The sequence below is a fragment of the Mrakia frigida genome, assembly GCF_051309035.1.
Source record: "Mrakia frigida strain ATCC 22029 unplaced genomic scaffold BDY24scaffold_11, whole genome shotgun sequence".
Lineage (NCBI taxonomy): Eukaryota > Fungi > Basidiomycota > Tremellomycetes > Cystofilobasidiales > Mrakiaceae > Mrakia > Mrakia frigida.
Window position 1 is genome coordinate 259,349 of NW_027481270.1, and position 20,010 is coordinate 279,358.

A 20,010-nucleotide genomic window follows, 5' to 3' on the forward strand; every position below is an offset into this window, starting at 1 on the left:
GTCATAAAAGTTCCGAGCATTTTTTCCTTCTTCACCTTTTTCGGGAGGGCTTCGATCGGCGCGACTAGACTCAGCCCTGCTTCCCTCTGGGATCTCGTTTCTCACCTCCTTTCTCTCGTTTCTCTTCGGATCATCCTAGACTTTTCACCATCATGAGCTTCAGCATCCGACCAGCAACCGAGGAAGACATTGTGCGTTTCACTCTCTATCCTTGCCCTTCTCGAGCTTAAAAGAAGCAAACGTTCGAGCTGCCACTTTCCCTCCTTCCTTCCTTTTCAGCCCGCCATTCTGGGACTCATCATGGAACTCGTGCGTCCTTGTTCATGCCTGCTTCCACTCCTTACTAATCACCCATAGCTCTGACCGCAACTTCCAACTCGATCTCGTCAGGCCGTCTACGAGAAATCAGCCGAACTTGCGCTCGCCACGCCAGAGGATCTCAAAAAGAACATGTTCGGAGAAGGAGAGCGATACGCTCGATGCGTCGTCGCTGAGCTCGATGGAGAGAAGAAGGAGGTCATCGGTATGGGTCTCTGTGAGTCATCAACCCTACTGTTCAGCTCAGATTGGAGGCAGGAGAGCTGTTCCAGTGCCCGCTCGAACTCATCACCTTCCTCGTCGCCTTCCCTCGCTTCTTCACCAGACTTCTTCAACTTCTCTACCTGGACTGGAAAGCCTGGACTTTACCTGGAGGATCTTTACGTCCAGCCCGCTCACCGATCGTTGGGAGTCGGGAAGGCTGTTTTCAGGGAGCTTGGGAAGATCGCCCTCGAGAAGGGTTGTGCTCGAGTTCGTTCTTCCTTGCCCCTGTCCCTTCTCTCCCTATGTGCTCTCGTCGCTGACGTCCTCGCTGCTTCCTCCTCTTCAGATGGACTGGTCGGTGTTGGACTGGAACGAACCCGCTATTCGATTCTGTGAGCTCGACCGTTTCTCTTCTGCCTCCTCCTCGACCTCCTCACCCCCTCCTTGAGCTGAAACGCATTTCTCATCCTCTCCCTCTTCTCAGACGAGGACAAGGTCCACGCTAGCATCATGCCCGAGTGGCAGTCGGTGCGTCTCTCCGGTACCAAGGCGTTGGAAGGACTCGCCGACCTCGAATGAGATGCTTTAGTTTCAAGAGAATCGACGGAAGCGTCTCGGACACCTGAACCAACTTTGCCTCCGTTGAAACGATCCTTCCCTTCTTTCGCTCGCTCTCCAAAAAGTTTCAGAGTCTCGGGAGAGAGAAAACGGGGCGCGTCCAGCTGTCTCCTCGCCATCTCTCCGACAAGTTCTGCTCCAGCTTCCATTTTACAACCCAAGCAAGAATCTAATAACCAAGCATTAACCTATAGCATCCCAAATGGAGCCATTTAAACTCTACAGTTGTCCAACTTCGTGATAAGCACGTCCTCAGCTCCAACCGTAACCAATCGATCCATCACGTCCGCCATCCCCTTCCTCTTCACCATCACGCTGACGGCGACCCATCCCTCCTCCTCCAGCGAGCTGACCGTGGGTGCTCGTCGTCCAGGAGTGATAGACTTGGCCTCGGCGAGGAGATCTCGTCGGATGTTGTAGGTGCAAAGGACGTTTTGTTGAGCAGCGATGACTCCGGCGAGACGAGAGCTGACGAGGGTGGTGAGGGAGGAAAGGAGGGCAGGAGGGAGGGTAGGGTGAGGGGTGAGGGAGGTGATGAGGACGGCCTGGGAGGAGAGGAGGGTGTGGATAGCGTGGAGACCAGCAGCTCGCATGGTGTCGCCGGATTCTGGAGAGCGACAGGAGAAGGGGAGGGAGAAAAAGACGCGTCAGGTCAGCTCGATTTCCTGCTTCCCCGGGCTAGCAGCTCGGAACCAAATACACGACAACGAGAAGGAGTACTCACCAACGAGATCAACAATACCATCGGCCATTCCCAACGCACAAGCAGCCTCGACACTTCCTCCAACGTACTCGACCTTGGTCGCCTGCTCCCCCTGCACTCCAACCCGAGCGTCGACCTCCTTGAACAGCTTTCCACTGATCACCTCGAAGCTCGAGACGATCCTCTTTCCGGCGAGAGACTCGAGAGTCTGGAAAGGCGACGAGACGGGGACCTGGACCTGGAGAGCGCACTTTCCGAAGTCAAGAGGGAGGAGCTCAGTGATGAGGTCGGAGAGGCCTGACTCGAGGATGACGTCCTGTCCGGTGATACCGAGAGAGACGGATCCGTGAGCGACGAATCGAGGGATGTCGGAGGCGGGGAGGAAGACGCTGAATAGGTGAAGAGGTGGTCGAAGAGGAGGTCGACGAGGAGGGGGAGGGAGGGCGGGAGCGAGGAAGGGAGGAACGTAGGTCAGGAGCAGCTCATAGGGCCCGAGAAACCAAAAGAATGTACGAACAGAGCAATGGGGTGGTTCTGAACGAGGCAGACGTCGAGTCGGTGAGCTCGGTTGAACTGGATATCGGCACCTGAGGGAGAAGAGGAGGAGGGAAGGAGAGGCTGGGTGAGCTCGAGCTCGTCGGCCGACGCTGAACTTTTAGAAGAGACGACACTTACCCTTGAGGAGCTCGAGACACTTCTCGTGAAGACGTCCTGGCAACGAGAGAGTGTAGAAGAAGATGCAAAGGTCAGCTTGTGAGCAAGAAACTGAAGGGGAGGGTATCGAAGGAGGGACGCTGCCAGCGAGCTCAAAAGAGCTCCCAGTCGAGAACCAGACACTTCCAACGAGCTCTGAACTCAGTTTAGCACATTCGAACGCCTAGCTGAGGGTATTCTGTGGACCAGAGGCTGAATGAGAGCCAGCGTCGGCCTCAAGAGGGAAGGAAGGAGGAGGAAGTCGAGCTCGAGCTCCTTCTTTTCACCTTCCCTCCCTTCTTTCATCGCGCTCCCTCTCCTGCTACGTCCCTCCCTAGCTCCCTGCAATCCGCCCAGCGCGCCTTCAACCTCCCAAGTCTCACCCAAAACCGTGGAAAAGAAATCGAGAACTCACCCTTCTTAGGGATGGCCATCAGCAGCCTCCCTCCCAAACTTTCAGCCAAGAGGTCCATAGGACTTCGAGAAGCGAACCTGCTTCGTCCACTGGAGGAGGTGGTAGCCTCGACGATTTCCGGGGTGGTAGAGAGGAGTCCAGACATAGTTGAGAGGTAGGTGGGAAGTGGAAGTGTTGGAAGGGAGTGAGAGTTGAGGTCAAGAAACGAAGCGAAAAGAGAAGGGGAGTCAGTCGAAAAAGAGAGACGTCGGAGAACGTGTTGGGCTTACCCTCGAAGCTCGACGCGAGACGGGGATTTTCTGCTAGAGATTGAAGCGAAGAAAAGGGTGAGAAGCAGCACTGGTCCAGGTCCAGGTCATTTTTGAAACATGCTTTAAAAATCACAGCCGCAAGAGCCAGAGAAGAGGTTGGGAGCTCACAACCCGACTGACTTTTCGGGCTTTTTCGTTTGTTTCTGAGCCCAGCGATGCTAGGTTCATCTGAGATCCAAATTTTCTTGATCTATCAAGCTGCTGAGATCCTTCCTTCTCGGCAAATCGAACGACCGCGGTCGAAGAAGTGCGATTCACTCCTCGTCCGCGTCGCGATGTCTGGCTGCTGTATCCTTCTTAGGCAACTCCATACTTTATAGCGCACTAGATATAGGTTGAAGTTACTCAGGAAAGAGATCGTCGCTGCTGTAAAAGACTCGCACCCGTCTCCTGTGTTGCTTGTTCGACGCGTCGTCTCTCCTCTTTCCCTCTTTGTTCAACGACCACCAACTGCCATTGCCATCTACATCCCCCTACCCCCCAGCATCCTACGGCAGATGAACATCTGCCTTGCATCTTACATGTTTTTGGCAGAGGGAAAGATGTCAACAAGACGTCGTCCAACCCTCCTTTCGTCTCGACGTTAGACGTTCGAGCGAAGGACGTAACTTTCTCTCTTCAGAAAACGTGCTAACTGTTCAAATGCATAGCTGTCATAACACGCGAGCGAGAGTGACTCCAAGTTCCGGACGAGATCCGAGACTGACCTTCTCGTCGCGACGCGTCCAGAAGAAAGGGGAGCCGAAACGGAGAGATAGTAGTGCGATGAAAACTGAGAATCTTCATCGTCAACAGTACATATTACTGTTAGTCTGGAGATGTGGCTGAACTACCTGCTCAAAGACCAGCACCACGATCTTCGAATCTTGCCGCGACGCGTCTCCTCTCCTCCCTCCCTCCCCTTCCTCCAGAGAAAACACAAGCGGTGAGGTACCGCGGTTCGGCAACCGCTGTCATCAAAGGACACTTGTTGTCCATAAGGAGATGTGGCCGAGCGGTCTAAGGCGCTAGCTTAAGGTGAATGAGAGTTTACTCGCTAGTCAGAAATGGCATGGGTTCGAATCCCATCGTCTTCACTTTTGCTCCCTCTCGTCCAAGTCGTCACTTCCCTCGCCAAGTTTTCAGTAGCCACTTCGATAAGTTTCCTACCTCGTTAAGCCTGCACTAGTTTACCTTTCTTCCCTTCTTGCCTCCTCTTCGAGCTTGAGCAGCTCGACGCGTCTTCGTCATGCCTCTTTGTTCCGTTCCTCGTCTGAGTATCACTTGAACAAGGAGATCTACGTTGTTTGTCCAGTCAAGAGACCTGAGCTTCATCGCTGTGATGATCTTCTTCAAGCGCATCCCCAAATCGCTAATCTTGGTTGGTTCGAAGGAGAAGGGTGAGCGATCCGTTTGCTTTCTCTTTCCGAGTTGGCGTCCGAGCTTTGATCAAGTCTGACCGTTTCGCTCCTTTCCCAACCCAAGCACCCAGAGACGACGAGCAGGAAACGCAGCCTCAGGACGAGGGAAAAGACGAGTCAGCAAGGAAGAGAGAAAGACGGCGGCGTCGAGTCCCGTTCCGTCTTTTCATTTCATCCCTCTCTCCCACCGCTCGAAGACAACCAACCGTCGCTGTTCTGTACACACGAAGTTCAACATATGTATCGACTGAATATATAGCTCGTCCAGAATGGAACGCGATGACCGATCAATCGTGTTTTTCTTAAAAACCCGTCGCCTTCAGTTCCCAATCTTTCTCATCGCAACTTTTTCCGCAGAAATCAACTCAGCTACACTTCTCATAGCCATGCTCTCGAAGCTCCCAAGTCACTTTCGGAGACTTCACGTCCGTCTCCCCCTCAACGATTTTAATCCCAACTGATTCGCCTCCTTTCTTTCCTGTTCCCGTTCGAGCTCAACTTCTTCCAACTCCCAACCACCATCACCCCCTCCCAACCCACGCTCACACCTTTCTCTTCAGACTCACTTCTCATTGCTCTCATGAGCTCTCCATCCCCTTCAACCAACGACGACTCCCTCCCTCCTCGATCCTCCGACGCGTCCAACCGTTCACTCGTCCACTTCTGCCCTTGCGTCTCTCCCACTTGTACCCACCGCCGAACCGTCCCATTCTTCATCGAGAAGACCCTTCGAACCAAGGGTGAGATCAAAAAGTTGAAGGAGGAGGTGGAGACGTTGTTGATGGAAGGGGATCAATTGAGTGCTGAGATCGATGAATCGCAACGGTGACTGCTTTGATGGGGTTTGGTTTCGGGTTTGGTATGGAACGCAAGCCATAGAAACATGATGAGGAGGCTGCTGCTGAGGGGTTCGAGTTGGTCGAGCTGGGTTTGAGTGGAGGGACGGGAGGAGGTTGACGAGGGAAGGACACAGGGAATAAGACGTGTTTATCGAAGAGTCATAGATTAACTAGGGATGTAATGTAGCCCGATGTACGAAGTGAGATGTCCAACGCAAAGAGAGAAAGAAAGAAAGACGAAACACGAACACCTCGACCGACCTCAAGCAAGCAACCTCGCCCAATCCCTCTCCCCTCCCACTCCTTCAGCCCACTCGTCCTTTCTCCAGCCTTCATCGCCAGCTACCAGTCCCAGCAGAATCAAATCTTCCTCCTCGACGTGCAAGAACTCCCCGTCCTCCCCAGCGTCCGATCCACTCTCCGTCGCGTCCTGACGCTCCTCCTCTCCTCTCACTCTCCTTCGGATCCTAACTCCGTAAACCCTGTTTGGACGACGGTACCCAGGCCAGAAGACGAGCTCAAGAGAAGGGATAGCGTTGGCCAAGACGATGGAAGCGTCCTTGTAGACGGTCGAGTTGGCTGGTGCGAATCCGAAGCCGACGGAGAGGGTGTGGAGGTTTCGGAGAGGAGTGAGCGAGGAGAGGAGGGGATTCTGGATGAAATCAACGGGGAAGAGAGGTTCGTTAGAAGAGTACGAGCCGAGAAGAAGAAGGAGAAAGCAGACTCACGACGTGTCCAACTGCGACTGGAAGTGTACTCGACTCGTTCCATCTTGGAAGCTTGACCACCAGCTCTCTCATCTCCTCCGCCAGCTCTTCCCCTCCGACATCCTCATTCGTCAACAGAGCCAAAAACACCTCCGCCTTAGTCGCCGTTCCTTGAACACTAACCCTCAACCCTCTCAACCTCATCTTCGATTCCTTCCACTCGTTGACCATCATCTCCAACCTCTCGACGTCCACTCCCTCCGCCGTTTCAATCTGGATCCACTTGAGTCCTTCCCTCCCTTTGAAGATGGGTAGGAGAGCGACCATAGGGTCGTGGGAGGGAGCTCCAGGTGGTTGACGAGGAGAGGTTTCCTTGAGACCGAAGGAGGTGAGAAGAGGGAGGAGCGAGTTGGAGTGAAGGTGCATTGAGAGGTGAGAGAGGATGAGAGCGTCGAAGCGGCCTGCTTCGAAGGTGAGGATTCGAAGGTCTGGGACTGAAGAGAGCAGGGATTGGAGAAGTGGGAGGGTAGTCCAGAAGTTGGTGATGCGTTGGTTGAGAAACTGGTGAACCGGGAGGGAAGCGAGGTGAGCTCGACTTGTTGGGCCGCGGGAAGGAGCAAACGGAGCGAACGTACGAGGCTGAAGTCGATGTGAAGCCATCTGATACACAGAGAAGAAGATGAGAGTCAGTTTCGTACAGTTCTTGAAGATATGAAGTCCTCAACGACGCTGAGAGGGAAGCAAGCAGGAGCGTCGTGTTGAGCTCGCTCCTCCCTTCCCCCCCCTCCTTCCTCCGTCAGCCGAAGACGACGTGGAGCAGCTCGCTCTCCACCGTTCCACCAGACTATCCCTCCTTCCGTCATCTCCCTATCAGTCGTAAACACGAAGGATGACTTGCGAGAACTCACCTGATTCCGGCACACAACTCCTTCCTCCTCTCCTCCTCCTCCTTCTCCTCCTCTTCCGTCTCCTCCTTCCCACCCAGTGTTCCAACTCTCCCAGCCAGAGATTTCAGCGTGGTCAAACTACCAAGCTCGACTCTACTGAACAAGACGCTCTGAGCGAGGTCTCTGAGAGCTCTGCAGGTCAAGCTCAACGCCATCAACCCTCTCCTCCCAGGATCGTCCGCGAGAGCTGGTCGAGGAGCGTCAAAGAGACCGTTAGTAAGACGGGAGGTGGTTGGAAGTTGAAGAGGATCGTGCAGAGCGAGAATGATGGCTCGGTGGAGTCTGTGAAGGAAGAAGGAGTCAGCTTGGGAAAGGAGAAGGGTGAGCTCGGAGGGAGCGACAGAAGGGGAGTGTGTGAAGGAGAGGAGGAACGAACTCGACCGGGATCGAGAGGAGAGTGGGAGCGTTGGCCATCGCCGAAGAGTAGGTATGCTTAATTTCTCGTAAAGGAAAAAAAAGGAGGGGAGAGAGGGGGAGGGCCTGTCGTGGTTGAAAGAAGAAAGAGGTGAGGTGGATCTCGACCTCGCTTTCGAGCTTCAACTTTCAGATCTCGGTTTTCGTCTGCAAGGCGGCAAATGTTCTCAGCTCGAGTGGAGACATGTAAGGTCCTCTTGCGTTCAGCTCAAGGTTTATCTTTCTCTTTCATCCTTCTCTTGCTTCGAGTCGACAGAAAGTGAGCTTGCGACGCGCCTGAATCCTCAACTCGAGGGTTTCAGCCCAAGAAATCGCACCCATCCTATCATGGAACTTTAAGAGAGACTAGAAAAAAACAGCTTACGAGTGCTACAACGCTCTTGAGGGTCAATAGAAACCGAGAGATGATCCGCCTTCGAGAACCGACGCGTCGCTGCTGGACGTCCGAGTCCTTTCCCTCGAAAGCACGATCAGAGCGCACACCCAGCCAACGAAGCTAAGAACAACTAGGGAGAAGAAGTGCTGAACATGAGTGAGGAAGGTCACAGCTCCCGCAAGAACGGTGGAGTCGAGACGCGTCGCTCGCTCGATCTCTTCCCAACCTGTACATGCTGGCATGGTTGCGAGACCGAACGAATGAGCACACAACCTACACCTGAGCCCTGGACCTGCACTCAAAAGTTGCTGGGACGAAACAGCGGAGCAGTGCAAAGCGAAGAAAGCGAGACGTCGACATTGGATGCTTGCTCGAGCTCATCGAGAGGTTTTTCACCCTTCTCATTCCGGGATGAACTAAGCCATTCAGCTTCACCACACCGGAGGGAGAAGAAGCTGAACCTCAAGGAGAGAACCAGCGAGACTAGATGAAAAGGAACGAGAAGAAGGGGGACGTCCGGTTAGCCCTTCAGAAAGGGATGACCCTTGCCTCAACCTCTTCGTTTCAGATTGATCATGTGGGCCAGGGAACGAAGAGATACGGGAAGGACTATCTCAGGGAGAAGGGGGTCGATAGAGGGTGAGATGATGATGAGATAGAGAAGGAAAGGAAGACGAGGAGGGACGTGAACACCGTCGCGTGAACGAAAGAGGTCCCTTCAGACCTCCCCAGTCCTCCGGCGTTTCGTGAGAGGCAAGAGGACAGGAGGACTACAAAGGTCTATCTAAAGTCCATCGCGGGTTTGGAACACAACGTGGGAGTGAGGAAGAAGAAAGGGAAGGAAAAGAGACAAAGCAAGCGACCCGCTCCTCCTCCAGACACACGGAAAGTTGCCAACCTCCCCGAGACGAAGAAAGAGAAACTTCGATGTCTCGGAGGCATGCCGAGCTTCAGCTTCCGTAAAAAAAAGCCATGGAGGAGGGCGAGAAACGAGGAAAGGAAGAAGAAAAGGAGCGGAGCGAGAGCTTCTCCCGACTTCAGAAGCTCCACTCTTATTCACGATGGATCTCAACTTCACCCTCTTCCCCAGAGGGATCGCTCAGCTTCGATGAAGGCTCAGACAATGCCTTAGGGATGGAGAGCGTCGGATCCGAAGTGACTGAAAGAGAAGAGAACGATAGAAGGGAAGGAAAGGGAGGACAGAAGGAAACGAGAAGGAGACGAACGAACGAAAAGCTGGAAGAGAGAGATGAGGCTCAAGAGCCGTCTAAACGTCAAGAGCAATGCGCTTGACGTCCGTGATCCACGCTCGCAATCTCGGTCTTCGTGGCTTTCTTGATGATGGTGGTTTGGGGAAGAGAAACGAGGAGGAGAGCGGCGCTCGAGGTCGTTCGAATTTCGGAGTTTGAACTTTGGAGAGGGTTACGTGACCAGGGAGATGTAAAAATGCTTTTTCTTGTCGTACCAGGGTAAAAATTGGTTCTACCGCTCAGTGGGAAGACCCCCAATCGAGGTGGATACGGGGAAGAGAGACGAGAGTTGGACGAACGAAAAGAACGATGCGTCGGGATGTCGATGTCGATCTCGACTCTGCTTCCCTTCTTCCCTTCCTCTCTGTTCGTTTTCAGAACGAAGGAAGGAAGTGAGAGAGATATTGGGTATGGTCGAAGCTGTTCCTCTCGCAGAATAGAAACCCTCGTCCTTTCCTTCGAGTCGAGTCGAGTCGAATCGCGTCGCGTCCTCCCTCCTCTCCCTCTCCCCCTCTCTCTTCCCTTCGCTCTCTTCCCTCTTCCATCAAAGAAACCCCATCGAAGAACCAAACGCCCGACTCCAATCTAAAAATCTAAGCTACCCCTCCTCCCACCAACCCTCGTTGGCCGAATCAAAGCAACACCTCGTTCGCTGACGACTTGTGCAGGACCTTCTGGGGGAGGACGATGCATCTGAGAGCGCGAAAAAGCGGAGGGGTGGGTCAGTTCGAGTGGGAGGGAAAGGTAGAAGAGGAAGGAAGGCAAGGGAAGGAGGAGAGAAAGGGAGGAGATGGGCGACTCACGACCGAACGCAAACTTCTTTGGCGACGGTGACGTGGTCGGCTGTTTGAGATCGAAGCAGAGAGGAACGTTTGAAGTCAGTCACCATCTTCCCACGCCTCTTTTTCTCAAAGAAAAAACTCGACGCTCGACCTGAACGAAACTCGGGACGAAAACTCACCCAAGATCGTGACCGTCTTCTGAGGCTTGACGGCTGCGAGATCCTCGGGTTCTCCGGAAACTCGAGCCCAGGCTCCACTGCAACGAAAGAACGAAAAAGAAGAGAGGGAGCAAGTGAAGTCAGCGACGGAGGCGAGAAGCTGAGGGAGAGGAGGCGAGCTAGGAGGAGAGATGAGAAGAGAAGCAGGACGAACATCTTGCACCCAGCCCCAACGATCGAGTAGATCACCACGGAGTTTTTCTGCGAATACGATCGAGAGAAGCGAGGAAAGGACCCAGGAAGTCAGCTCGTCCGTTCCCTCGACGCGTCTCTCTCACATCCTCCTCGCCCACGCGCACTCACCTCCAAAACACTCCCCTCCAACACGATACTCTCCAACACCCTCACTCCCTTCCCGACGACCACGTTCTTCCCAATCGACACGTTCGGCCCGATCTTCGCACTCGGATCGATCTGAGCGCTCGGGTCGATGAACACGGATCCGACGATCTCAGGTCCGTTGGGGTGGGGGTTGCCTTTGGTCGTGGGAGGGGTGAGGAAGGAAGGAGGGGAGGTGGAGAGGTAGTGGGCGTTGGCTGGGAGGGCGGATCTGCGAACAAACGAACGAAGGAGGGGAGAGGAGGGGTGGGTGTGAGCGGGAAGGAGAGGTGAAGGGAAAGGGAGGAATGCGTTCGGAAATTCACCCAGCAGTCTTGATCTGGGACCAGTAGTCCTTGGTTTCGTAAACATAGAGCTTCCTGTTGGCAGCGAGACGAGTGATGACGTCCTGTTCGAGGTGGATGATGTCGTCCGGGTCGGAGGTTGGGTCCTCGCTGTTCGAGTAGCGAAGCAAGAACAGAAGTGAGAGGAAAGAGAGACGAGTCAGGTTTAGTGGGAAAGACGATGGGGAAGGAAAGGAGGGAGAGGGAGGGAGGGAGGGAAAGAAGGAAGGGAAGCGAAGCGACGCGAAGGAAAGAAAGCGAGAAAACTCACGCAGCGATCTTTGACTTCTCCTCCATGGCAACCTTGATCTCGTCGAAGATGGACTTGTCGAACAGGTAGACTCCAGTGTTGATCACTGCGAAACGAAAAAAAATTGAACAACATCAGCTCCGGTCTCCCGACGCGTGAAATGAGAGAGGAAGGGAACGAACTGCTCGAAACCCACGACTCAGGCTAAACCCCAACGAAGAAAGAATAACACATCAGCTTCGATCTAGATCATAAGGACAAGTGAGAGATGGGAACTGACCTTCTCAACGTAATGAATCGCCTGCTTGGTCTCTCCATCGACGACCATCACTCCGAATCGCTGCTCGGTTCCCTTGGGGACTTGCTTGCCGACGATCGTTCCTACTCCTCGGTGCTGCACGAACAACAAAGACAAAACGAAATGAAAGAGTCAGCGTTCGTTCGCTCGCTCGTTCGAACGATGGAGCTACTCGAGCTCGGGAGGGGAGGGGAGGGAAGCGTCGAGTTTCGTTCGAGCTCAAGGATCGACCTCGAGCCCTTGAATCGAGCAAACTCACGGTTCCATGGAAAGCCTGCATCTCACTCAACGGGAAGGTCGAGCAGATATCGGCGTTGAGGATGAAGATCTATTTCACGATCAACCACCAGAAAAAAGTCAGCAAAACGAAACGCAGAGTCGACGGGCTCAACGCTCCTTCAGCCCTCCCCTTCCCTCCCTCTCTTTTCCCTCTCTCCCTCCCTCCTTCTCAACCCGGATCCAGAGTGTACGACTTACCTGATCGGGCTTGCCTCTCAAGATAGCATCTCGGACTGAACAAATCCAAGCGATGAGAAGAAAACAACGAAAAGAGTGAGCTCGTTGCGTTCCGGATGCGGGGAGGAGGAGATGGGAAGCGAGGAGGGATCGTGAGGAACAGAGAAGAAGAGAGCCGAGCCAACTCACAGTGATACAACCCTCCAGCCGTTCCCAAAGCTCGGAATTCACGAAGGTAGCTGCAGGCCAAAAAACACACAACAACGAAGAAGGAAAAGTTAAGCTCGATCTTTGGAGCTCGTCCTTCGTGAACCTTCCCTCCCTCCCTCCCTCTTCTCGCTCTTCCCACCCAACCATCCCTCCAGAGATGAAAAGAGCTCCCACTCACTTGATCTGAACCCCCGGGAACTCCCTCCTACTCTCCCTCAAAAACTGCTCGAGCACTCGATCCTCGTACACTCCCAACAGGATGACCTCGTTCAGCCCTTTGACCTTGGCCAGAGCAGAGATCTGATGCCAGATCATGGCCTGATAACGACGACAACAACACATACACACGCACGATAAATCAAACAACAAAGCAGTCGTTAGTTCGTTAACTCGGAAGCGAAGGATGGGGCGAGAAGGAGAGAGAGATGAAACTCGCTCGAAGCTCACCTTGCCAGCCAGCTCGAACAAGGGCTTGGGTTTGTCGAGCGAGAGAGGACGGAAACGGGTCCCTTTGGAAGGTCCCCCGATGAGGATTACTCCTTTGGTGCTCATTGATTCGAATGGGGTAGAAGTAGAGGGGAAGGGGAGGGGGGAGGGGATGGGGCTGAAGTTGGACGTTGGAGGGGAGAGGGGGAACGTGGGAGGTGAGATGGGAAGGTGGGTTTCGGAGTTTGAACTTCTACTCGTTGTGGTTTTGTTGTTGTTTTCCTTCTCGTTTCTCTTTTCGCTTTCCACCGAACAAAGCCAAAAAAATCCTATCGAGCAAAGATCCCAAAAAAAGGAAAGATCGCACCTAGACTAGACTAGTCTAATCGCTCAACTCCTCCTCCCGCTCCTCCCCTCCATCTCCTCCTCGAAACTATCCTCCCTGCTCCTCCCTCCCTCGCGATCCACATCCAACGCGTCCCCGTCCAGATCCTCCTCCAACTCGTACTCCTCCGCTTCCCCTCCCGCTCCACCTCGACGTCTCAAAGCCTGATAGCCCCTCCCGCTCCCTAGGGATCCCTCTTCCTTCGATTTGCTCGGATCGGAGGACGAGACCCCGAACGTCGGACTCGTGTACGCTGAGATGAGCGTCAGGATGATCAGGTAGATGAGGAACGAGAGGGAGAACATGACTGCGAGGGAAGCGAGATCGAGGGGAGTCAGGGTTGGGTTGGAGGAAAGAAAAAAAAGAAGGTAAAAAAACACCCACTGAGCATGTAAGTCACTCCATCGAGCCCAGCGTCGTCGACGGCTTTGAGTTCTTCGTCCGTGGCGGAGAGGAAGATGCATCTGTGACGGAACGGAACGAGGCGGGAGGGGGAGAGTGAGTTTCGGACGCGTCTGAAAGGGAGAGAGAGGGAGACCGGAAAGGATGGGAAGAGAGAGGACGAACCCTACTAGGACGAGCAGATAGGGCTGTCTCAGAATAAAACAACGGCCAAAGAAAAAGAACAAGGAAGGGATCAGCCTCGGTTCCAAGAAGAAGAAATTATTGGTTCGACGCGTCGAGGCAACGAACGTAGAGGTGTTGCCATCCCCTCACGCCCTCTCCCTCCGGGCCTTCCCCACTAGGTTGATCCTTCAGAACAAAGAAGATCTCAATAGCTCGGACGACGCCTGCTGTGCCCAAAGCGTAACTGCAGACCAAACGAAGACAGTCGGCGCGTCAGAACGAACCGAAGGAACGAACGAAAGAGAGGAACGCGACGAGACTGACCCAAGGATCTTATGCACCATCGACGAGATCATCATCTTCTGAACGTGTCCTCCGAAGGCGTAGCCGGTCATGATGAACCTGCTCGAACCCAACGCAAAACGGGAAGTCAGACGACGACGAGGAGAGAAAGGAGAAGAAGAGAAGGATGAGAGAACGTACACCATGGCAGGAACAAAGTTCCTCTTGCCCGTCCAGGAGATGAAGACTCCCAAGGCTCCTCCTGCCCACCAGAGGAGGCCGAGGGCGGTGTGCTGGAGGTCTAGCGGAAGAGAGAGAGAGAGAGAGAGAGAGAAAGGAGGGAGGGGTGTCATGAGACGCGTCGTTGAGAGAGAGAGGGAGAGGGATGGAAAGACGAACCTTTGTGCGACCATCCGTCCGAGTGTCGCATGGAGAAGGTGTTGATGATCCCAAAAGTCATGATCATGAGCGAGTCCTACGAGACGACGAACGACGATCTAGGTCAGTCTCGACCACACTGAGCTTGAGAAAGGGATTTGAAACACTCACATAGAGCTCCTGAGGTTTCCCTCGTCTCGCTATCCAGCCTGTCCCAGCGTACATGGCGATCTGAAGAAAGGAACGAGTACGAACGAGAGCGATCAGCTTCGCGTCTGATGCGATTCCCAAAAAGAGGAGAGACGGAAGTTTTACCGTGAGAAGGGCCCCGTAGAGGATGAAGGAGAGTCCGAAGGTGTGATGCGCGTAGCACTGCATCGCTTCTTCTCCGAGGCAGAGACCAGCGTAGGTTTGAATGCCGAAGAGCATTTGGGTCCAGCCTGAGGGAGGAGAGAAAGAGAAAAGAGAGGCCGAGTGAGCTTGCGAACCATGCACATGGGAGAAGCATCTTCGAGCGAGGTGAGTTTTGATGCGGAGGCAGCAGCGACGAGGAAGAACTCGACGCAAAGGGAAGAAGAGACGACGTCGACGCACCAACGAGAGGGTAAAGCCTTCCGAGGTAGCCATGGATCCGAACGACCACCGATCGAAAAGCAGGAAGATGCGACTTCAGGTACGCTCCAGACGCCGACTGAACGAGGAGCATCAGAACGATAACCCAGGCCATGGGAGAATCTGAAGCAAGGAAAACGAAAAGTCAGCCGACGTCGACGCGTCGAGCTCGAACAAAAACAGGAGACAGGTGAAGGGCGGAACTCACGAACGGTCTTGGGATACTCTCTACCACCGTGGTGGTGACCTAAGATGTATCCTGCACTAGAAAGAACGAGCGTTGCTGACTGGAAAGGGAGCGGAGGAGGGCGATCGAACGAAAGGTCAGCTCGTTGTTGCGGAAAAGAAAGCTCGATAAGAAAGAAAAGCGGAACGGAGAGTTGTGAGAGAGTCAAGACTGACCTGTAGTGGTACGTGCCATCTCGACTTCCTGTAAAGACGGAGGCAAAAGGAAGAAAGACGAAAAAGAAAGGAAGCGCGTCAGCCCTCCTAAAAAGGTGAGCTCGGTGAAAAGGGGAGGGAGAGCTGTGGTTCCTTCTTCTTGAGCTTGCGAGGGAAGATTGATGGCTCGATGATCTCCTCTGAATCTCCTCCTTCAAACCAACATCTGTTCGAAACCTTTCTCAAACCAGCTTCAAGCAAAGGACGACCCAATCCGCGACTCTCGAGCTCACTCCTCCGAGCTCACGTCACTCTCTGCGTGAGCTCTCCCTGCTCTCCCTCGCCTCTTCTCGAGCTCGGATTCGGGCCCTTCACACATCCAAGGAAGCCGCTAGCGCCTCTCGAACTCGATCTTCAAAAATCTGCTCAAGAAGAGCGAGGAGAGCTCGCCGAACGTGCCTTCCTTCTCTCTCCCTCTCGCAGCTCCTCCCTCCCTTCGTTCGTTTGATTCTGCTGAACTCACTTGATTCCAAAGACCATTCCTAAAGGAAACAGGATGCACCAGGAGAGCGTCTGGACGACGATATGAATCCATATCAGTGTCCCAGCTGGTTCTGAGGTGTCGACGACCGAGACGTGGTGTTCGTGTCGAGGGTCCATCGTCCGTTGAGGCTGGGAGAGAGGAGGAGAGAGGGAAGGAAAGAAGGTTCGCGAGGTGATGGAGGATTGGCGAGGGGAGAAGCTCGAGAGGTCCAAAGATAGTCGCGTCCGTTTTCAGCCAAGGGTGAAGGTTGGGAGCAAAGGAGGGAAGGGCGGAAGAGGGCCGAGGCGTCCAAGCTCTTTCCTCCCCCCCCCCTTTTTTTTTTTGGAAGCAAGGTTTTCCTTTCCAAGAAGAGGAGATTACTGAAACCCTCGCTCTCGAGTGAGAAAACTTAACGAAGGTCTCGCATCCGAGTTGGTGCCGAGATCGAGATTCTGACTTCAAACGTCGCTTCGTTTCACCTCTCTCCCTCCCTCCCCTCCAACTCTCACCCTCCCTTGTCCTTCTCCTCTTCTCCTCACCCCCACCATCTTCCTATCGACTTGCCTCTCCAGCTTGGAGGAGAGAAGGCATGGCTGCTGCTACGTTGAACCGTCAAGTCGAGCATGAACTGGGGTCATCCTCGAGAGGGGAAGGAGCAGGATCAGGAGGAGTTGGGGCTGAGAGAAGAGGAGGAGAAGTTAGCTGGGACGAAGAAGTAGTACCCACGTTGAGGAAGAGTGAGTAATTTGGCTCTTTTCTCGTCTTTGGATGGTTATCGAGCACGGCGACGACGAAGTGGGAGGCTGGGAGGAGGGAGGAGGTGGGAGGAGGAGGGAGGGGCTGATGGAACAGAACAAAGGGCTTGCTCCGGCAAGTCCCTCGATTCTTCTAGCTCGAAGATCCTCTCTCAAGATCGACCCAGAGATGCATACGAGAGATATGGAGATCGCGGAGGTCTCATGGGCCTTCGGGGAGCAGGAGGGAGAGGCGAACCCTTCTCCCTTCGGCGGAAGCTCAACACGAAGGAGGAGCTCGCACGCTCTAGAGACGAAGCTTTGCGGCCTCTTTCTTCGTCCTTCTGGCAGCAGTTTCAGGAATCTCAGCTCAAGTATCGAGAGCTCTTCCTTCTGGAGAGGTCGCTTTTCCTGCTGGCGTTCGTTTTCGAGCTGGAAAAGGAGCAGGAGGAGCAGGCGCTCTTCGACTCCGACCTTCCCTCCCTCAACACCTCTTGGACCTCCCTCTTCCTCATCTCTCGCAAAAGCTGACGAGATCTCTCGTTCTCTCTTTTCAGGACTTGAATCCGAAGCAGCTTTTCTATCCAAACGACTATCCAATCCCAAACCTATCAGCATCCCTCCCTCCAACTCCTCCCTGAACTCCCACTCCTCCCCGTCCGACTACCAAGCTCATCAATGGCATCGTCCAACTCCTCAACACCACTCCTACCGCTCTTCCGAAGACTACAACCACACTCCTCCACCTAATGCTCCACCTCCTCCGCTCTCGGTCTCTCCAATCAGTCGCAGCCCAACCGCCGTTTCTAAGATCCCAATCCCGTCGCGAGCTCGAAGGAAGGACGGCGAGGACGTCTTCTTCCCTAGGTCCGAAGAGGAGGAGCTCGGAGGGAGGTTCATAGGAGATAGTAGCAGTGGTGGAGAAGTAGGAACAGAAGGAGGGAGCCCGACGTCGACGCGGGACGGACCTCGAAGTCGAACCAAGTCCACCCCTCTCGCTTTCTCGAAACAACCAGTTCAAGCCAACTCCTCCTCTCAACCATGGACCTCGGATTCTTACGCCATATCACCAGCTCCTCCGATAGCCGACGTCTCACCCTCGGAACGTCATCTCGACCTCCCTCCAAATCGATCCAACAAGTCTCGAACACCCTCGCCTACCGACCACTTCCTCGCCAACGCGTCGTCAGGATCCAACACCTCCTCCCCTTCCCTCTCACCCAAACAACGCACAGTGGCTCTTCCTTACCCTCCTACTCGCATCCCAGCTCCCGCTCCTCGGTCACGTTCAGGCTCGACCTCGTCCAACAACAAGCTCCTCTTCGCCTCCAATTCTTCTCCTCCTTCTCAACCTCTCCCTCGTTCCACCTCCCATGCTTCCTCCCTCTACCCCGATGGATCTCCAGTTCTCATGGACGACGACGATCCCTGGTCGGAAACGGAGGTGATCAGGTCGGACAGGATGATCCGAGACGAGGTGGCTCCGTTCAGGATCCTCTCTCCCGAGCTCGTCGTTCCAGGAGCAGGAGGTCGATTGGAGCTCGGAAAGGTCGATACCTTCACCGAGAGGGAGCTCTTCAGACAGACAGGGAGTGGAGCCGGTCGAAGGGAGATGCTGGAGATCGCCATGAAGGGTCATTCGCCTAGTAGCGGAGGAGGAGGAGGAGTCGAGGAGTTCGGAACGAACGGGAATCAAGGTTCAACCTCAGGAAGCAACAACAACAACACGCCCTCCCCTCCAGGTCCCAACGGAGTCTCGGAAGGTCGTCGTCGAGTCACCAGTACAGCAGCACTTCACGGTCGATCCAATTCCTCCTCTTCCTCCGCTCGAAACACTCCCAACGGTCGTCAGCCCATCAAAACGACGACCCCTCAGTCTCGGAAATCCTCTTCCCCAGGTCCTATCGCTTCCCTCGAACCTCCCAAGATCCAGCCTCGGACACCTCGAACGTCGGCGGTCACTCGACCAGCTCCAGGATCGAGGAAAGCTTCGACAGGTCCGAGATCGTTACCCAAGTCTCAATCCGACAACGTTCGAGCGCCGACGCCGGAGGACGACGAGTTTGGAGGGTACAGGATGAGCATGTTCGGACCTGATTCGGTTCCTCCGACCAGTAGTGAACGAGGTCAGGCGTTGAATTGGGATGATAACATCTTGCCGAGTGAGTTTTTGATCGATTCTTGTTTTCGGCGCGTCTCTTCTTCCTTTTCCCTTCCTCGCCGTTGCCCTCAGTTCGCTCCGGTCTTTCCTCTCTCGAATTTCACTGAATCTCTTCCCTTTTTTCTTACCTTCACAGCCGTCCGGAAGAAGCAGAAGGCTCCCAATCCGCTGGACAAGTGGGAGGAGATGGGACCCGTCCAAGGTTCGCCGCTGCAAGGGAAGTCGGATCGCTGGACGAACGGAACAGAGCTTCCTCGACTGGCGAATGGAAGACCTGTGCAGAATGGAGAAGGAGAGGAGTACGGAGAGGTTGGGGATGGGAGTGGGAACTACAGCGGGAAGAGGGGAGACGAGGAGGAGGAAGCGCCGCCGGTGAGTGGGACGTGGCCCTTAGACTCGCTCTTTCGGTCTCTCAGGATTTCGATACTGACGTTGTCGTTTTGCTTTGTATCTTTTCAGGCTCCTGGAACCTTCGGATACGAGTGCGTTTTCTGGTTCTTCTTCGGTTCTCGCCTCCTCTTCACGTCTCTGCCGTCGCTGACTTCTTCTCGTCTCCCCTCCCCTCTCCTCTTCCTCTCCCTCAGCGCATCCAAACGAAAACCTCCTCCCACCGACAACTCCAACTCACCTCGTCCAACACCTCTCAACCTCGCCAACTCCAACAGTCAACTCGCACCTCCTCGCTCGAACAACGGAGGTCCCACGAGCCCCGCTCCTTTCCAGAACGCGCACTACCTCCCCAACTCCCAGAACAGGTCACCGTACCTCCAGAACAACGCGAACGGGAACGGAAGAGGTGGTGCTCCGATCGTTCAGCAGCCTGGTCAGATGAGGAAGGTGGATCCTTTGTGAGTCTCGTCCTTGTCCTTTGCGGTGTCTGCCGACGCGTCGTTCGACGACGGCGAGAAGAAGAAGTCGAGAGCTTACTGTTTTTTTGTTGCCGTCCTTGACAGATACCCCGCCACTCCTCCCATGTCTGGCTCTTCCGCTCAAGACGCTCAGGAAAAGAAGGAGAAGAAGAGCGGAGGGTGTTGTGCGTGCTCGATCATGTAGCTTTCGTCTCTCTTCCGTCTCTCTTCCTCATCATTCTCCTTTCTCTACTACATCATCGCATCCTCTTTTTCCTCGTCCATCTTGCCTTTTTTTTGCTTCTTTACGACACGTTACACCCCTTTCTTTCTTTCTCAACCCTCATCGTTCACGGCCCCGTTTCATCTACTTTACCCTCCTTCTGTTACTGTTCAACTCTACCCTCATAACCAACTCTCCCTTGCTTCTTTCTCATCCCTCGGTTTTCGGTCCTCGCATGCTTCGCTCTTTTCCCACTCTGCTTCGTTAATGTTCTCTCACAATAGCTTCTCCTCTCGATCCCCTTCGACTCGACGTTCCTTCTTCTCTATCTTTGATGCCCTCTTTAATGTTTCCTTCCTAGTGGTATCTTTGACTTTCATGGATACCTCCGTTCACTTTCTATCAACCTGGAACGAAGC

General features: G+C 54.2%; 6 protein-coding genes and 1 non-coding gene across 7 annotated transcripts; 3 read left to right on the plus strand and 4 right to left on the minus strand.

The window, feature by feature from the left end:
* The first annotated feature begins 86 nt into the window (after positions 1-86).
* On the plus strand, positions 87-1,117 carry BDY24DRAFT_385407 (GNAT family N-acetyltransferase). The gene is made up of 6 exons (XM_076639956.1): positions 87-191; positions 280-309; positions 391-535; positions 644-789; positions 869-914; positions 1,007-1,117. Exons 1-6 carry the CDS (start codon positions 153-155, stop codon positions 1,099-1,101), a joined length of 501 nt encoding a protein of 166 aa, XP_076497661.1. The 5' UTR covers positions 87-152; the 3' UTR covers positions 1,102-1,117.
* Positions 1,118-1,271: 154 nt separating this feature from the next.
* On the minus strand, positions 1,272-3,216 carry HIS1 (ATP phosphoribosyltransferase). Its single transcript, XM_076639957.1, has 5 exons — positions 2,952-3,216; positions 2,519-2,554; positions 2,361-2,430; positions 1,865-2,232; positions 1,272-1,747 (listed from the first exon to the last, which is right to left on the minus strand). Exons 1-5 carry the CDS (start codon positions 3,094-3,096, stop codon positions 1,353-1,355), a joined length of 1,014 nt encoding a protein of 337 aa, XP_076497662.1. The 5' UTR covers positions 3,097-3,216; the 3' UTR covers positions 1,272-1,352.
* Positions 3,217-4,242: 1,026 nt separating this feature from the next.
* BDY24DRAFT_t45 lies at positions 4,243-4,338 on the plus strand. The gene has a single exon. It is a non-coding gene; the product is annotated as a tRNA-Leu (tRNA).
* Positions 4,339-5,648: 1,310 nt separating this feature from the next.
* BDY24DRAFT_385412 (uncharacterized protein) lies at positions 5,649-7,639 on the minus strand. Its single transcript, XM_076639958.1, has 5 exons — positions 7,532-7,639; positions 7,117-7,437; positions 6,844-6,868; positions 6,230-6,769; positions 5,649-6,153 (listed from the first exon to the last, which is right to left on the minus strand). The coding sequence occupies exons 1-5, from the start codon at positions 7,567-7,569 to the stop codon at positions 5,764-5,766; spliced, it is 1,314 nt and encodes a 437-aa protein (XP_076497663.1). The 5' UTR covers positions 7,570-7,639; the 3' UTR covers positions 5,649-5,763.
* A 1,736-nt stretch (positions 7,640-9,375) lies between these two features.
* Positions 9,376-12,690, minus strand: BDY24DRAFT_385418 (mannose-1-phosphate guanylyltransferase). Its single transcript, XM_076639959.1, has 14 exons — positions 12,519-12,690; positions 12,250-12,389; positions 12,051-12,100; positions 11,883-11,917; positions 11,665-11,733; positions 11,388-11,501; positions 11,290-11,311; positions 11,129-11,213; positions 10,840-10,968; positions 10,499-10,745; positions 10,350-10,396; positions 10,157-10,233; positions 9,999-10,038; positions 9,376-9,888 (listed from the first exon to the last, which is right to left on the minus strand). The coding sequence occupies exons 1-14, from the start codon at positions 12,621-12,623 to the stop codon at positions 9,828-9,830; spliced, it is 1,221 nt and encodes a 406-aa protein (XP_076497664.1). The 5' UTR covers positions 12,624-12,690; the 3' UTR covers positions 9,376-9,827.
* A 120-nt stretch (positions 12,691-12,810) lies between these two features.
* YTP1 (Ytp1p) lies at positions 12,811-15,900 on the minus strand. Its single transcript, XM_076639960.1, has 13 exons — positions 15,626-15,900; positions 15,124-15,151; positions 14,930-15,008; positions 14,704-14,844; positions 14,425-14,549; positions 14,281-14,340; positions 14,131-14,206; positions 13,933-14,032; positions 13,774-13,851; positions 13,576-13,693; positions 13,450-13,472; positions 13,267-13,346; positions 12,811-13,189 (listed from the first exon to the last, which is right to left on the minus strand). The coding sequence occupies exons 1-13, from the start codon at positions 15,760-15,762 to the stop codon at positions 12,888-12,890; spliced, it is 1,347 nt and encodes a 448-aa protein (XP_076497665.1). The 5' UTR covers positions 15,763-15,900; the 3' UTR covers positions 12,811-12,887.
* A 233-nt stretch (positions 15,901-16,133) lies between these two features.
* Positions 16,134-19,943, plus strand: BDY24DRAFT_385424 (uncharacterized protein). The gene is made up of 6 exons (XM_076639961.1): positions 16,134-16,362; positions 16,917-18,521; positions 18,657-18,892; positions 18,980-19,002; positions 19,105-19,368; positions 19,474-19,943. The coding sequence occupies exons 1-6, from the start codon at positions 16,215-16,217 to the stop codon at positions 19,571-19,573; spliced, it is 2,376 nt and encodes a 791-aa protein (XP_076497666.1). The 5' UTR covers positions 16,134-16,214; the 3' UTR covers positions 19,574-19,943.
* Positions 19,944-20,010: the final 67 nt, after the last annotated feature.

Coding starts and splice junctions, on each gene's coding strand:
- BDY24DRAFT_385407 (XM_076639956.1), top strand. CDS start 153: ATGAGCTTCAGCATCCGACCAGCAACCGAGGAAGACATT. Junction 310..390: donor TGGGACTCATCATGGAACTC/GTGCGTCCTTGT, acceptor CGATCTCGTCAG/GCCGTCTACGAGAAATCAGC. Junction 790..868: donor TCGAGAAGGGTTGTGCTCGA/GTTCGTTCTTCC, acceptor CCTCCTCTTCAG/ATGGACTGGTCGGTGTTGGA.
- HIS1 (XM_076639957.1), bottom strand. CDS start 3,096: ATGTCTGGACTCCTCTCTACCACCCCGGAAATCGTCGAGGCTACCACC. Junction 2,555..2,951: donor GATGGCCATCCCTAAGAAGG/GTGAGTTCTCGA, acceptor TCTCGTTGCCAG/GACGTCTTCACGAGAAGTGT. Junction 1,748..1,864: donor TGGTATTGTTGATCTCGTTG/GTGAGTACTCCT, acceptor GTCGCTCTCCAG/AATCCGGCGACACCATGCGA.
- BDY24DRAFT_385412 (XM_076639958.1), bottom strand. CDS start 7,569: ATGGCCAACGCTCCCACTCTCCTCTCGATCCCGGTCGA. Junction 6,869..7,116: donor GAGTTGTGTGCCGGAATCAG/GTGAGTTCTCGC, acceptor TCTGTGTATCAG/ATGGCTTCACATCGACTTCA. Junction 6,154..6,229: donor CAGTCGCAGTTGGACACGTC/GTGAGTCTGCTT, acceptor GATTTCATCCAG/AATCCCCTCCTCTCCTCGCT.
- BDY24DRAFT_385418 (XM_076639959.1), bottom strand. CDS start 12,623: ATGAGCACCAAAGGAGTAATCCTCATCGGGGGACCTTCCAAAGGGACC. Junction 11,502..11,664: donor TGCAGGCTTTCCATGGAACC/GTGAGTTTGCTC, acceptor TTGTTCGTGCAG/CACCGAGGAGTAGGAACGAT. Junction 10,969..11,128: donor GAGAAGTCAAAGATCGCTGC/GTGAGTTTTCTC, acceptor CTACTCGAACAG/CGAGGACCCAACCTCCGACC.
- YTP1 (XM_076639960.1), bottom strand. CDS start 15,762: ATGGACCCTCGACACGAACACCACGTCTCGGTCGTCGACACCTCAGAA. Junction 15,009..15,123: donor GATGGCACGTACCACTACAG/GTCAGTCTTGAC, acceptor CTCCCTTTCCAG/TCAGCAACGCTCGTTCTTTC. Junction 13,473..13,575: donor GGGGATGGCAACACCTCTAC/GTTCGTTGCCTC, acceptor ATTCTGAGACAG/CCCTATCTGCTCGTCCTAGT.
- BDY24DRAFT_385424 (XM_076639961.1), top strand. CDS start 16,215: ATGGCTGCTGCTACGTTGAACCGTCAAGTCGAGCATGAACTGGGGTCA. Junction 16,363..16,916: donor AGTACCCACGTTGAGGAAGA/GTGAGTAATTTG, acceptor CTCTCTTTTCAG/GACTTGAATCCGAAGCAGCT. Junction 18,893..18,979: donor AGGAGGAGGAAGCGCCGCCG/GTGAGTGGGACG, acceptor GTATCTTTTCAG/GCTCCTGGAACCTTCGGATA.